This window comes from Brienomyrus brachyistius, chromosome 1, assembly GCF_023856365.1.
Source record: "Brienomyrus brachyistius isolate T26 chromosome 1, BBRACH_0.4, whole genome shotgun sequence".
In the NCBI taxonomy this organism is placed as follows: domain Eukaryota; kingdom Metazoa; phylum Chordata; class Actinopteri; order Osteoglossiformes; family Mormyridae; genus Brienomyrus; species Brienomyrus brachyistius.
In genome coordinates, this window is record NC_064533.1 from 3,331,027 (window position 1) to 3,346,939 (window position 15,913).

The 15,913-nt window shown below is 50.2% G+C and overlaps 1 protein-coding gene across 3 annotated transcripts in view; it reads left to right on the top strand.

Annotated features, from left to right (window-relative positions):
- Positions 1–14,349, top strand: part of ccnd2a (cyclin D2, a) — a 137,857-nt gene extending 123,508 nt beyond the window's left edge. For all 3 annotated transcript variants that reach the window (XM_049010146.1, XM_049010225.1, XM_049010065.1), the window contains exons 4-5: positions 5,443–5,591; positions 10,046–14,349. In XM_049010146.1, coding sequence (XP_048866103.1) covers positions 5,443–5,591; positions 10,046–10,210 — 314 coding nt within the window. In that variant the 3' untranslated portion in view covers positions 10,211–14,349. The remainder of the gene's footprint in view (positions 1–5,442; positions 5,592–10,045) is intronic.
- Positions 14,350–15,913: the final 1,564 nt, after the last annotated feature.

Here is a 15,913-nt window from a genome sequence, read left to right on the forward strand (position 1 = left end):
GGATTTTTTGAACTTTGAAGAATTCTGATGACCCATGGTGTGGAACTCTGTGGAACTTTTTGTACCTCTGAGGAACTTAAGACCAGTGGAACTCTTTGGAACTCACTGGTTAATTTTGAGGAACTCTGATGACCTGTGGATCATTATGGAACTCCGTGGAACTCTTTGGAAGCCTGAGGGGCTGAAGAGCTGTGGAACTCTATGGAACTGTTTGGTACTTTTTGAAATTTGAAGAACACTGATGACTTGTGGAACGCTCTGGAACTCTGAAAAAGTCTGAGAAACTGTGGAGGGCTGTGGAACTCAAATCAAAGTCATTGCCTTGTTTTCCACATTATAGTACTTTTTTTTTAAAGTATTTTCATCTGAGTATCTCTCTGGCCAAAACTGGGAATTCTTCTCCTATCAAAGTATACCCTTTTCTCCACTGACTTTCAGCATAACCTGCATCTCAGTTTTGATTGTACCGAAGCATGGATTTCGTGATTAAGGCCTCTCCTTGTCCAGGGCCTGCCTTTTGGATTAAGGCCTCTCCTTGTCCCGGGTGTGCCTTTTGGATTAAGGCCTCTCCTTGTCCAGGGCCTGCCTTTTGGATTAAGGCCTCTCCTTGTCCCGGGTGTGCCTTTTGGATTAAGGCCTCTCCTTGTCCCGGGTGTGCCTTTTGGATTAAGGCCTCTCCTTGTCCAGGGCCTGCCTTTTCGATTAAGGCCTCTCCTTGTCCAGGGCCTGCCTTTTCGATTAAGGCCTCTCCTTGTCCAGGGCCTGCCTTTTGGATTAAGGCCTCTCCTTGTCCATGGCCTGCCTTTCGGATTAAGGCCTCTCCTTGTCCCGGGTGTGCCTTTTGGATTAAGGCCTCTCCTTGTCCAGGGCGTGCCTTTTGGATTAAGGCCTCTCCTTGTCCAGGGCCTGCCTTTCGGATTAAGGCCTCTCCATGTCCAGGGCGTGCCTTTTGGATTGAGGCCTCTCCTTGTCCAGGGCGTGCCTTTTGGATTAAGGCCTCTCCTTGTCCAGGGCCTGCCTTTTGGATTAAGGCCTCTCCTTGTCCAGGGCCTGCCTTTCGTATTAAGGCCTCTCCTTGTCCAGGGCCTGCCTTTTGGATTAAGGCCTCTCCTTGTCCAGGGCCTGCCTTTTGGATTGAGGCCTCTCCTTGTCCATGGCCTGCCTTTCGTATTTAGGCCTCTCCTTGTCCAGGGCCTGCCTTTCGGATTAAGGCCTCTCCTTGTCCAGGGCCTGCCTTTCGGATTAAGGCCTCTCCTTGTCCAGGGCCTGCCTTTCATATTAAGGCCTCTCCTTGTCCAGGGCCTGCCTTTCATATTAAGGCCTCTCCTTGTCCAGGGCCTGCCTTTTGGATTAAGGCCTCTCCTTGTCCAGGGCCTGCCTTCTGGATTAAGGCCTCTCCTTTTGTTCATGGCCACTCTGTGGAATATATTGATACCCAGATAGAACCTAGACTGACCTGCACTGTAGCGTGTCAGGTCCGTGTCAGATCTGTGTCAGTCCGTGTACCCCAGCATGCCAATGACAGAAGCATAAGATGATTGCTCATAAACACCCCCTTCACTGACTTATGAGAGAATATAGTTTTACCTGAGAGCCTTGGCTTTTAGAATGGAAAGACTCATGAACCTTTGGTCCTGTTTTGGTACTTTTCGAAATTTGAAGTTATTTTGAGGTCAAGACAACGAGCAAAACAGCAAACAGAACAGGAGCAATGGAAACGTGCAACTGTTGGGTTTGGGTTAGCGCTGTTTGGGTTAAGGTTAGGGTTAGGTTTAGTGTCTGGATGGGAGGATTGGGGTTAAGGTTAGTTTCTGGATGGGGGGTTAGGGTTAGGTTTAGTGTCTGGATGGGGGGTTAGGGTTAATGTCTGGATGGGGGGTGTCACAGCCATCCCTAGGGTGTTTGCCTCAATGCTATCGCTGACATCTTCTTCCATAACCCCGCCACACACTACCCTCAGCTGCCACTAGAGGGCAGGGATCCTAAAACCAAAGCCGCTTTCCAGTTGCTCCAGCCGGCTTCTGGCCTGTCTCCCCGTCCCACAGCTTAGCCGTGGGGAGAACGGAGTGCTGTTTACTTTTTAGTTATTCCATTGCAGAAATTCTGCCCCGCGTGCGAATGCGCAGCAGCATCCTGCCCCTCGCTGGCCGGCAGGGAATACAGAGAAACCTCCCAAGGTCCCAGACGAGACATATTCCGCCTTCTTGTTTATATACCTTCCTCGTCAATCAATGGATTCCATGTCCTGGGATTCTGCCTTTTTTCAGATTAATAGCTTTCATGTACTTGAAGGATACAAGCACTTGATTTATTTCAGTTTAAAACCCACCTTCTGGCTGGTTTTCAGCTTTCCAGCCTTAATGAATTTCCAAGTAGAGTGTGTGTACAGGGTATCCCCAGCCCCCCACTCCCCCTACCCCAGCCGTAGCAATGGGGGGTGCCGGGGAGGAGAAAGGCCTATTGAGGGCAGATCGTGGCACTGCTTTTTTTTGGGGGGGTGTACGTTTCACAGGAGTCCCCTGTCCCCAGTACATGCTGACTGGCCCTCCATACGCATGCCAATGAGGACGGAGATGATGCTCACCCCCCCTTCCCACCCCGCCCCCCACCCAAGGCACACGCACATTTGCTGTTCCTCGATAGACTTGTCTTGTCCCAAATACGGTAAATCTGCTAGCGGCACACGGCCCCCCCACCGCCCAAGGCGCCTGTGTCTGTTCCTCAGTTTTTCTACATGTTTCGCGCTCCCCAGTGACCCCCCCCTGGAAGGTTACAGTTAGGCCCTGCTCTCTCTGGCGGGGGCTTACCTACAGACCAAAACACTCATTACAGTTTTAAACGAAAACACAACATTCTTAAACTTGAGAGAAAAAGCTATGGATGTTTATCTGGGATGGTGTTATGAACCAGCCCCCTTCACATCGAAACAATGACTGTTATGAGGTCCCCACTGACCCATGCCTCAGGTGGTAATGTACATGTATATGTGTATTTATCTGTTAGTGTTGTATATATATAATATTTAATATTTTAATGTATATATATCTCACTAACCTGTGTGTGTGGAGTCATATTTTCCATATATATGTTCACTGATTTGTTTGTTATATTTTATGTTTCTAATATATGGGGGGGGTCGCTCGCCAGTCCCCAGCCCTTAACACAGGACTGGATTATGCATTAATTTATTTGTCAACAGAGACGTAGGTGCAGCAGCGGGTCTGACGCCACACGCTAAAGAGGCTCGGCTGCCTTCAAAGGGGCAGCGCCTGGATTTGGCAGGCAGACAGCGAGGCAGGGCCCTGCAGTGGGGGCTCGTGTGGGTCGCCTCGCAGCTGAATGTGGCCCCAGGTTAATACAGCAGCTGTTTTCGCGCCCCGGTCCAGTCCGGCAACAGAGGACGGGCGTGCAGAGGAGCCCAGGGAGGGAGAATCTTTTCTTTGAGGGAGAAAGCGCACGCGACGGGGTCCGGACCGGAGATTGACACGGAATAAGGCGTCGTCCCCCCCCCCCCCCCCACAGGTTGGCCCTGAAAGTTGTCTTCCCCCCCGACAGCCCTCTGTGCGGCCCGGAGCTCGCGCCCATATTGGCAGAGAGTCCCGCCGTTCGTTGTACCTTCAGGGCGAGGGGGGCGGCTGACCAATACGATTCCAAAAATAAATAACAGGGTGATCGTGGCGCTATTCGAAATCGTCGGCTGTTGTGAGCCTGGGAGGGGAGGGGCCTGTGCGCCATTCAGCTGGCCCAGAACCTGCCGGGGGGGCAGATTTGGAGAGACCCAAAGACGGAGTGAGAGACAGACAGATGGAAAGGGAGACAAGGGAGCGTGGGGGGCAGGGGGGGGTTTGACAGACCCCGCAGAGGGAAGCCTGACGCCTGTGTATGTGTCCGTGTCTATGGATTATGTTTATTATACATTGTGGGGACCAAATGTTATTTTGACATTTTTCAGGTCCCCACAAAGACATATGAATGCAATCAAAAACCTAAAAATGCCAAAACTCTTGTATTTTGTTTGGTTATTTATCATTAAGGATAGGGCTGGGTGGGAGTTAAGGTTTTCATGTTGTGATTAGTGTTTTCCCCATAGAAATGAATGGAGAGTCCCCACAAAGATATAATTATAAACTTGCATGTGTGTGTGCGTGCGTGCGCATGTGTGTGTGTGTGTTTCTCTTCTCCAGCCCCCGCGCGTGCGTGTGTCCGTGTGTGTCTGCGTGTGTGTGTGCACGTGTGTGTCCATGCGTGCGTGTGTCTGCGTGCGTGTGTCCATGCGTGCGTGTGTCTGCGTGTGTGTGTGTGCGTGTGTGTCTGCGTGCGTGTGTGTGTGTCTGCGTGCGTGTGTGTCTGCGTGTGTGTGTGTGTCTGCGTGTGTGTGTGTCTGCGTGTGTGTGTGTGTCTGCGTGTGTGTGTGTCTGCGTGTGTGTGTCTGCGTGTGTGTGTGTGTCTGCGTGTGTGTGTGTGTGTGTGTGTGTGTGTCTGCGTGTGTGTGTGTGTGTGTGTGTGTGTGCTCTTCTCCGGCCCCCGGCCCGTTCGCAAGCTGTCCTATTTGCATTATGAATGACAGTCAGGGAGCCGCTGCCTCTGACCACACGTGGAAAAAAGGACCTACAGCAGTCAGGCCTGGCAGCGGCACTGAGCAGCTCTATTCACCCGCTTTCCAAGAGGCGGGGGCCTGTTTTTTTTCTTCTTCTTCTCTCTCTCCTCCTTTTCAAGGGAGCACACGAATTACTCGGGGGGGGGGGGGGTGGAGGCGGTGGGCGTTTGGGGGGTGCCGAGAAGCGGGTAGGTGGGGGGGGGCTCTGCTTTTCAGCCCCCTCACAGGCCGAGCGAGCCCTCATTACCCAGGACTTCTCTCATTAGGGCCCGGCGGCGCATGGAGCTTATGGAAAATGCGGGCATTTGTCACCTGGGGAATTGGCCCCCACCTCAGGTCCGCTCCTGTTTGGACTGTTCATCCGGCTCTTTGAAGTGAGCGTGCCTGGCCCCCGCGCCTCACTAATTAAACATGCCACCCCCCTTTCTAAGGAGCATAGGTGGGCCAGGTATATCAGTTAAGCTGCAACAATAAACGTTGCAAAAATTAAAGCTTGTGGCTGTCTGCGCAGACGGCGTCGCAAAAATTAAAGCTTGTGGCTGTCTGCGCAGACGTCATTACACAGAAGGAGTTTGTATTGGGCCGCATGCGACGGCGGTTTTGATGAATGATGGTAATTAATTGCTCCTTTTCATCGCCTTTGCAGAAGCTTCTGATTAAGTAATTTGCCATCAGAAAGACATGATGGATGCTGCTTAAAAACGTCATTCGTTTTGGGGTGCATTGATAATTTGGAGTCCGGCTGGGCGTATCCTTGAGAATCTTACAGAAATGTCTTGTGTCTCCATTTGCCGGCACCCAGATCTCCCGTGTCTTAAACCACCCCTTTGTTTTGCAACCTTCAGAGTTCAGTTTTGCGATGCGTCCACCGTCCATGATCGCCACAGGCAGCGTGGGAGCAGCCATCTGCGGCCTCCAGCTGGACGACGCCGACCGGTCGCTGTGGGGCGACAACCTGCCGGAGTTGCTGGCCAAGATCACCAACACGGACGTGGTGAGTGGGTCGCCTGGGTGGGGGGGGCGGGGGCAATTTTCTGGATGCTTAGGGAAATGAAGTGCGTTACGGGTTCGGAACAGTGGGGGGCGCCGTGGCGGTGCCTGACCTAGCCAGTGGTCATTAATCATCTTCTCCAAAGAAACATTCATGCTGATCTTGGGGGCCAGACTGCCCCCGAAAACAAACAGCAGAGGATTCGCCAGCAGATCGCAAGCAGTGATTCGTCCAGGAAAATGAATCTGGAGAAAAAATTTGCTAATAATTTATAATGATAATACGTTGAATGACTGACACAAGCCACATAATATCTTCAAATAGCATTTTCAGCTGACCTGTAGGGGGTGCAATTGCAGGCCTGGTAAAATTACCTGTGGTTGGTGGGATAGGTGACTGGGGTCATGTCGAGGTTAGAAATGGGATGGGACCCTTTGTGCGCTGGACAGATGCCAGCTAGAGAGTGATGCTCATAGTCGATGATCTGGGCTCAGACCCGTAGCTCCACCGTCCCTCCTAGTCTCTCCCTTTCCACGGTCCTTCGAAAGCACATATGCAGCCGGCCTTGGCATGCCAGTGTTAGAGCTGAGGTCAGGGGCCCCCGCGGCAGAACCCCCAAAAAGGCTTTTAAATGCTGTCCCGTGACGGGGGTCCCATATGATCTCCATATGAGCTGGGATCAGCTCCCCCTGAATCGAGGCGGGACATGACGCCAGAATACAAGGGGGGAGAGGCAGGAAGCCTGTGTGGCTGGCGGTGTTTGGGCCCAGTCCAAACACACTTGGGGGGCACAGCTGGGCACTGGGGGCCTGGCTTTCATCAGGGCAGAGGCGCGCCAATGTGAGTGCGACTCGGACGGAGCGACAGAGCGGTCATGCCCGAGCTCTGGGGCTGAATTCCACCGCTGACCTGTGAGCGGCATGTGATCCAAGCTTTTAGAGTTTTCTGGGGTGGATGTGTGTCACCCAACCCCCCCATCTGAGACGCTGTTTCCCCTGCTAGTTCACATTCTCTTCCCTAGAGGGAGGAATGAGAAAGACAGAAGGTCCATACGTATGAGTAGACAGTCAGCCTTCAGCCCCACAAATTCCCACTCCTCCCTCAGCTCAGTGAATGAGAACCAGAACCTCACACCCAGTGCTGGATATTGCACTGCATCTGATCTGAACCGCTAGTTGTGTGTGAATCAGTAGGTTATGCCCTTGAAATGCTCCAGAGACTGACAGACTTTCATTTATACATCACTTTGGATGAAAGTTCTAGCTAGATACCGTCGTATTCAGTTCTCAAATAGCAAGGAAAGCATCCCCAGGTTCTGCCTTAGTTTTACCTCTAAGGTTTTATCAGTTTGAGGCCATTTCATAGTGTGGTTCTCTGGCGCCCCCTGCAGGATCCCAGGAGGCTGTCTCTCTGCGGGAAGGAGGATGCGGTACATTTGAATGTGTTTTTGTGTTAAACCTCCGGGCTAAGCAGCATCCTCACATGGGCCTCGCGTTATCTGTTCTTTCAGTGCTGTTTTTACCCACTTCGGGCTGTGTGTGTGTGTGTGTGTGTGTGGGGGGGGGCTGGTCGCTCGCTCGGACATACAGCCCGCAGGTTTTACTGAATGATGCTACTGCTTTCTCCTTTTTTTAATCTGCGGGAGAAGAAGCAGATGACATCAGAGCCTTGTCTTCCTCTCTGTGACTGCCTGTCTTCCTCTCTGTGACTGCCTGTCTTCCTCTCTGTGACTGTCTGTCTTCCTCTCTGTGATTGCCTGTCTTCCTCTCTGTGACTGCGTGTCTTCCTCTCTGTGACTGCCTGTCTTCCTCTCTGTGACTGCCTGTCTTCCTCTCTGTGACTGCCTGTCACCACTGGGAAAGATGAACGGTGACGGTCCGCCGCGAAGTGAATGAACGGCCAGCTGCACTCCTGCATCACGTGTTTCACACACACATTTCGTTTATATATATATACTGAACTTTCGCTTTAAATGGAGTCAGTTTCTGTTCTCCAGCGTCGGCCTCCGCATTCAGACAAAGGGCTTCCTGTTGGTTTGACGTTCTGGTTCCAGCCCAGAACAAACGGCACAGAAGCGGCAGTGTGGAGCCACAGTACAGCCGCTGCAGCATGGCGGCCGGCTGACCCCCGTCGCTCGCGTAGCGCGGAGGGGCCACGGTGTCGGGGGAGGGGGCCTGTCCACAACAGTGCTGAAGCTGGACACATGCATTGTGGGCTGTGGATGCCGCACCCTGAAAGGCAGAACTTTCTTCCACACGCCCCTTCCTGTGGATCCCTGTGACAGGAGATAGAGGAGAGGGCCAGGGAGCTGCAGTACTGCAGTGATCCACTGGGGGGCGGCATGTTCCACTCTTGATGGTAAATGGTAAATGGACTGCATTTATATAGCGCCTTTCTACTCCTACGAGTACTCAAAGCGCTTTACATTTTATGCCTCACATTCACCCATCCACACACCGGTGGCAGAGGCTGCCATGCAAGGTGCCAACCTGCTCACCGGGAGCAATTTGGGGTTCAGTGTCTTGCTCAAGGACACTTTGATGGGGTCAGGAGGAACCAAGGCTCAAACCTGCAACCCTCCGTTTGCCGAACGATAGCGCTACCTCCTGCGCCACCATCTCCCCCTTGATATCCATCTATTGTTACTGTGGTCTGCAGAGGGAGCTGCGCGACACTTTTAAGTGCCCCACCCTGCCCTCCGCTGGCAGCATTTTAGTTCCCATCTCCCACAACTGTACCCGTCTTACCACAGCCTTGACTTTTATCTCTCAGTTTCCTATGCTTCAGCTGGAATAATGACAGAGACTGAAGGTGGTGGGAGGGGCGGGGGGGGGGGGGGGGGGGGGGCAGGGAGCGGGGGCTGAAGGTCCCCCCAGGAGGCATCTCGGTATCTGCCGGTCGCACTTTGAAGCTGTAACCTGAGATGTCGGCGACTTAGGTGCAGTCCCTGCGCCCATGGGGGGTGGGGGTGGGGGGTGGATAACTGGCTCTCATCAAAAGTGCTTCCTTACTGTTCCCAGAAGACACAGGATATAATTAACATGGCCCTGGTAGTACCTGTGTTTTCAGCGTCGTCTAGGCGACTGTGTGTGTGCATGGGGCCGAGGGGGTTGGGGTCCAATCCGGCCCGCTGAGATAATGCCTGGCCATGTTCCTCAGCCCAACAAGGCCCATGCTGATGGCAGAACTGCGCTGGTGGTCTTCCAGCGTGTGCATACCCGCCGTGAGGAGCACCCGGAGGTCGCAGGACCGCTCAACATTTTTATTATACTCTGCAAGATGCATGCAGGTCCGTCGCATAGAAGGGAGCGCTTTCCGTGAACGCTGCAGCACTGTGTCCTGACGCCTTACCCAGAGGTGCAGCACGGACAGCTGCCTGAGCACATCTGTCTGCCTCAGAGGCTGCACCTGATGCCCTAACCGGCCAGTATCCCCTAGTCTCACTCATTAGCATAACTGATTTTAGGATGGGGGGTGGTGAATAAGAAAACACCTTTCCCAGCATAACTGGTTCTAGGGCCTTCCTGGGTGAGGGACAGCGATGGTCTCGCTGCAATGGAAACAACATTTTTTGTATTTTGTTACTTAATTCCTGGCCTAAAGACTGTCATATTTATGCGTAAATTATGGCTTTTATTGCACGGTATGTGACTGCTGGGCGTGAGAAAATGAGTCATGTGACCCATAGGGCGTAGGGCAGCACACCTGTACTTACATGTAGAGGCAAAGCTGTGTTAAGCAGAAGTCTGACATAAAGCCGCGGTGCTAAAATACACGTGGATTGGTGTAGAGTCCTAATGAAACAGGGCATGAATGGAAGCAGATAGTAATAGATAGACAGACAGACAGACAGACAGAGACGCAGACAGAAACAGACAGAAACAGACAGAAACACAGACAGACATACAGACACACAGAGACGCAGACAGAAACAGACAGAGATGCAGACAGAAACAGACAGACAGATATGCAGACAGAAACAGACAGAGATGCAGACAGAAACAGACAGATACACAGACAGACAGACAGACACAGACAGACATACAGACAGACATACAGACACACAGAGATGCAGACAGAAACAGACAGAGATGCAGACAGAAATAGACAGACAGATATGCAGACAGACACAGACAGAGATGCGGACAGAAACAGACAGAAACACAGACAGAAACAGACAGATACACAGACAGACAGACAGACACAGACAGACAGGAAGATTATTAATCAGTGGAGGGAAATTACATTTCAACATTACAACAGCAAATACAAAGATGATAAAACGCAATATAAGATCAAAATAAATTAGAAAGTAATTGTTACCGTGTGAGGAATGTATACTAATGTGCAAAAAGTACTGACTATCTGCTACAAATGCAAAATAGACCTCTACAGAAGCACACTGTCACTGTGGGGGTGCCGGCGATGACCTTTGACCCCTGTGCCACATGTCACAGGACTTCCTGAAGGAATGCCAGGAGCAGATCGAGCAGGTGCTGGTCAACAGCCTGCGGGAGGGCCGGCGGCAGCAGCAGGAGGGCGGGAGCGCGCGGGGCAAGGCCCCCGAGGAACAGGACCAGTCCAGCACACCCACGGACGTCCGGGACGTCAACCTGCAGTGAGCCGGCAGGGCGGGGGGGGAGAGGGGGGGGCGGCAACAGAGCAGCGCACTGACCAATCGAACCCCCCCTCCAAAACAAAAAAAAATGACAAAAAAACACACACAGAACCCCAACAAAAAGTGCTTGCTAACGTTCCTCTTCTGTCTCCTGCTCCCAATATATCCCAAAATACAACCTATTTTAGATAAAAAATTATTTTTGAAAACAATGAAACAAAAAAGCCCTGTGGTGCCTCCGAGTTACAGAAGGGAAGCCTGTGTTTTGTGTGGTCGCTGTTTTTGATTGTATATGCATCATAAAATTATATTTAATAATTAATAAGATATAAACAGTTTATGAGCTTTTAAGTATTGTGGGTAAACGCTGCAGGGCTGCATGCATGAGGTGAACACAGGGGCTGTGGAACTTAATGTGTTATTTTGTTTAGTTTTTTTTTTTTTACCGTTCTTGTGCAGACAGATACTGGGGGGGAGGGGCGTTGGGGGTGTCACCACCGGCCTCCATGGAGTGTGGGAGTCGATGCTCCCCCCCCGAGAAGGTCAGGAGGGCTCTTACTTGCAGTGTAGCTATGTTTAAGAGGAATTTAACAATGCAGAATCTCATTACGGTAGTTAATGTTAAATGTATTATTATTATTATTTTATTATTATTATTATTATTATTATTTTGTCAGTTGTTTCGTTTTTTGGGCAACTGCGTTTGTCACTGTAAAAGTGACAGTGACTTTTTTGACCTGTTTTCTGTTGAACACACCTGTGTTCAACCAGGTGCGATGCGGCTGGGTTGCCCGCCGTTTGCGGCCAGGGATGGATGGGGGGGGTCGATTAGGATGGGCCCAAAGCTACGATCTTTAGGTATTCTTGTTCCACCTGACAAGTTGCCAATGCAAACCCCAACAGCGCCGTTTGATAGAAATGCCTTAATCGCGATCATTCTGTGTTGTTACCCGAGTCATTCGGCCCACCGGGCTGGCCCCGCCTCACCTTGGTGAGGGGCAGAGAGGGGTCTGAGGGGCGGTGGCAGTGCAGACGCTGCTGCGTTTGGGAGGAGACCTGTGGAGGCTGTGAGCTTAGAGTTAGGGTGAAAGACAAGACCGGAGGAGGAAGGGCGGGTACTGTGAGTGCGTCCTCACAGTGCAGCTCAGCGTCTTATAGTGTCTCTTCACAGTCCCATGAGGCATGGGTCACCACATCGGCACCGACACGTTACTCGTATCCAAAGCAAAGCACTTTGAAGATGCTTCCCAAGGGACACGCAAAATGGTCGTAACGAGGGGAAGTGCGACCTTCTTCTGCGGATCTTTCTAGGCTTTCTGCTTTATAGGGCTGGTTTCCCGCTCAGTTCTGAATGCAAAAGTGTGTAGATGTTCCAGGTCACTTCTGACACCAATGACGAGGACAGTTCCACCCAAGAAAAAGCAAAACATTCCAAAAAGCAGCTTGCGGCCATACGGTCTGACCATTTCGTACAGTATACAATCTAAAAACAAGCAAGACCAGCGCAAATGAACTGAAACAAACGTGTGAAAAGGCTACAGACAAGGTTCACCATTTGAATTTAGGTTCTTCTCTGAGCAAACGAAACATTTGTTTTACTTGAATTTTGTCTGCTTCACTCATAAGATCACTTGGACAATGCGAACAGAACATTTAAGGTTAAAGCCACCTTTTCCCTAAATGTTAGTTTTTTTGTTTTTTTTTTGCACAGTTGATGTTTCGCTTTGTAAGCTGTTATTTGTTGGAAGCTGCCTGATCCAGGTGCCCTTGACTGCTGTGGTGACCTCATCGGGCAGGCTGTGTTCAAACCGCATACATTAAAGTAAAAGGCCACGCCCCTGCCCACCCCCCATCGCTGCTTCTCAAGGTTTTCTTGGCCTGGGATTTGATCTGCACAGCCCCCCCCAGCCCACAGAGGGTACACCAGCAGCAGGGACCGCCTTTCAATCCTGCAGAATTCTTGGCCCGCTCGAAACAGTCTTTTAATATTCAGGGTGGGGGGGGGTCAGGAAGGGGGCGGAGCTAAGGCTTCAAGCATTACACCTTTAGCTAACTCGATAGAACCTTGTGAATATTGTAAGGCTCCCCCCCCCCGCCTCCAGCACCAGCGGGAGCAGAACACCCCCCCCCCCCCAACGCCTTACCGTGTGTTATGCTTCCTTCTGGCCAGCTGCATTCTGCTCGATTGTGATGCTCATTTGCCATGTTCATTTGCCATGATCACAAGAAATGTGCACGCCTTACATTTTTTTTGTTATTATTCTGTGTTGTTTCTGTTGTTTAATGGGGAGGGGTTGGGATTTGTACCGGAAGGGGGAGAGGTGACTCATATGCCTGAAGGGGAGGGTAGGTCTGGGCCGGGCAGTCACACCTTACAGGGGGGAAGGGGGTAGAAATAACATTGCTGGACTTTTGTAAGTAATGCTGTCTATTCAGTGGACAGCTCACATCTAAGACAGCCTGTTACTTTCTAACCCAGACAGTGATCATATTGGAGTAGTTCTAGGGGCAGCCAGCAGGTGGCAGTGTGAGGCGCGACTGGCCCGACCCCGGGATAGATACTGTATTCCAAAGTGAGGAGGGCAGGAAGCTGAGGGATGATGTCATCCGGTCCTTGTATGTGTTTTTATATTGTTTTTTTTTTGCGCTGCTAAAAAGCTATGATTTTGTTTTCATTCTTATACACAAATAACATTACTTAGTTGTGATGTGTCACTTGAGTGTGCTGCTATTTTATAAACATTTGTACTATAATATATTTACGGCTTACGTGAAAAAAAAAATCAAAATACTGAAGTAGATGGTAAAAAGAAGAAATGGGTATTTGACAGGAAAGCTCTGTACAGTTTTTTGTTTCTGTGTTTCGGATAGCATGTTACTGTGGCCCTTCCTCTTCCTCATCACATCCTGCAAATACGGTATTTCTGTACCTCAGGTTTACTGGACAAATGAACGGATTTCCTTTTCATTCATTACCTCACAACTCTACAGTCTTTTTTTGTTTTTCAGGGAGCCTGGGAAGTTCATGTGTAAATAAAAAATCTCGGTCGCTCCGAGATCTGGGACGAATTTGCTCGCAGCTGGAGAGACTTTAGGCTCCCGCTTGGACTTTATCGTAGTGGAAGCCCCCACACACCACCTCCATCTCTTTGCCCCCCCCCAGCCCCCAGCTTGAAATCTAGCATTGCAATCTTAACGGTGCTAAAAGTGGTGTGCGAGACTACCAGTGCGCTGATGGCGGAGATAAAGGGAGGGGACTTGATTTAGACTTTTCATTTATTTCTCTTAAGAGCTGAATGGATCGATAACTGCAAACTCAATGATGTCAACTGATGGAAGACATTGGCGGTCTGAGCAGTCATGGATTACGTCTGTAGCGTTCACTGATGTAGCTGACTGATTGCCGTTTGCCACAGGCTCTCTTTCACAGTCCTGGTCAAGCCCAGGAATGAAATCTTTAATATGGAGTGTGCTTCTCCTGCCTCGGCAAGTCCCAGTAACAGCACTCATTCCATTCCATTCCATTCCCAACCCTTTCCACTATGAACCACATCATGTACCTCAGTAATATCTGTTGCACAATCTCTGCTCAGTAAAAGTCTGCCTTTGATGAGGGTGACACCATACCTGTTCAAAGTTATGCTCGCAGTACGAGTTGGGTAGAGGGCGGGATCAGTTGGTAAGTACTGCAAGTAGGGGGTGTGGAGATAGTGGATGTCGAATGGAGAGGAGGTCTTCACTGGTCCTTGGAGTCCAAAACAAGCTGTAGGAAGGCAGGGACCCAAAAATCAGATCTCCTCTCCATCCCACCCTACCCCCACTCCACCAGTAGACTCAAAAAGCATCTACTTGGTAGGGGGGGGGGACACTGGCACTTCTGCTGGCATTCTGATCTCCCCCCCCCCCCCCCCCTTGGTGCCCAGCATTATCTAGTCAGACACACATCCCTCCAAGACAAGTTTGAGAACTCGAAAGGTCTAGTAAGTTAGTCAGTGAGTCAGTTTTGAAGTTAATATTGAATTCATTATTGTCAGCTCTGTGTGGTCACCAGTTCTGTATTGATCTGTTTGGAAAGGGTTGCTTTCAAGTGATGTGAAGGATGTAGGAATGCTGTACTGTCAATAAACTCACTCAATGAATGAATTTCTGATCTGTACTGTGCTGTTTATTTTTCTATGGTTTGTGAACTGGGGCCCCACCCTAGTGCAGTGGTTTGCATTATTGCCTCACACCTCTGGCTTTGAGTCTCTACTGTGGCTCCATTAGTTTTGGACTTTGCACGTTCCCCCCCCCTCGCCCCCCAAGTCCAAAAACATGCTGAGGTTAATTGGAGTTACCAAGTTGCTCATAGGTGTGGTGTATGAGCAGGCTCTGTGATGGATTGGCGCCCCACCCTGGGTAGTTTCCTTCCTTGCACCCCCCATAGCCTCTGGACCCCCTGTGACCCTGAATACGGTGAGCAGTTACAGAAGATGGACGGGTTTGTGAATTAAACTTCCAGTTTTTCAGAGTTATTTAGATGCCCCACCAGCAGGTGGCGTGCTGTGTGGCTCCGCATGACGACACCGTGCTTGTGATCTAAAGGTTGTTGATTCACAATCCCAGACACTGCAGGGTGATTCACCATTAGGTCCCAGACCAAGGCCATTAACCCCCAGTTGTTCGGGAGACTCTCTGATCCTGTCTTTTCTAAATAAATGTCACTTTGGATAGAAGTATGTGTCACATGAAGCCAGCGTGCTGCAGGCTGTGGATGATTCGCAGGAGATGCTCATCCACAGAGTGCAGGATCGTTTAGGGGAAGATCGCATGATTGCAGCTTCGACACTAACGGCCAGTGCTCCAGTGACATTTCCCTCATATTATGTGTATCTTACATGCAGTCACGCTGTGTGAATCAGTGATACAGCATCACAGGTCAGCATGTTCCAGAGGCTCTCAAAGCACTTATATGCTGCCCTGTTCTTGTTAAATCTTAATTAAGCTCTTTTCTGAATAGGGCAAGTGGTTTTAGAAAATGGATGGATGGATGTTGTGTATATTGCAACGTAACTGAGAACTGGTTTTCTTATAAACCAGCAAGCAAACAGTGGCACACCTAGATCCTGGAAATCAGATAGGATTTGTAATAGGAGCTCACGCCTAACGTAGTGTCTGTTGATTCAACACAGATTTATTCTACAATATATAACTATATAATGAGAAAACACAGGGTAAATATTGATTATGTGGGAGAAAGGGTAAACAAGGGCCGAGTGTGAGTACGCCCTCATACGTTTGAAGTCTATGTTCTTACCTCTCTGCGGTCTGTTAACTTCCGTTCTTGAGCTTTCAGTAACCCTTTTAATAACACGCTTTAATTTAAGGTGAAAAGGCACCATTTCAAGAAGTATGCTTTTACCAATATCCGCTCCACTCCGCCTCCTACGGAATCATCCAATCAGTGCACAGTGTCTTACGTATATGCACGTGCACATCCAAAGTTTACTCCCAGAACTCCACGATATTGTTTTAGCTCTGCCCTTGGCGTGCAAAAATAGGATTTCTGTAAAGAGCTGTCGGGTTCTTGGAAGGTCGAGTGGTGTGTTATATATTATATAGGGGTCGGGGAGGAGAGGAGCCGTAATTGAATGGCGGAATTGAGAGACCGGCAATCACACGGACATAACGGTTGGTGCTGCGGCTGTAATTTGCGCTGAAATAGGCA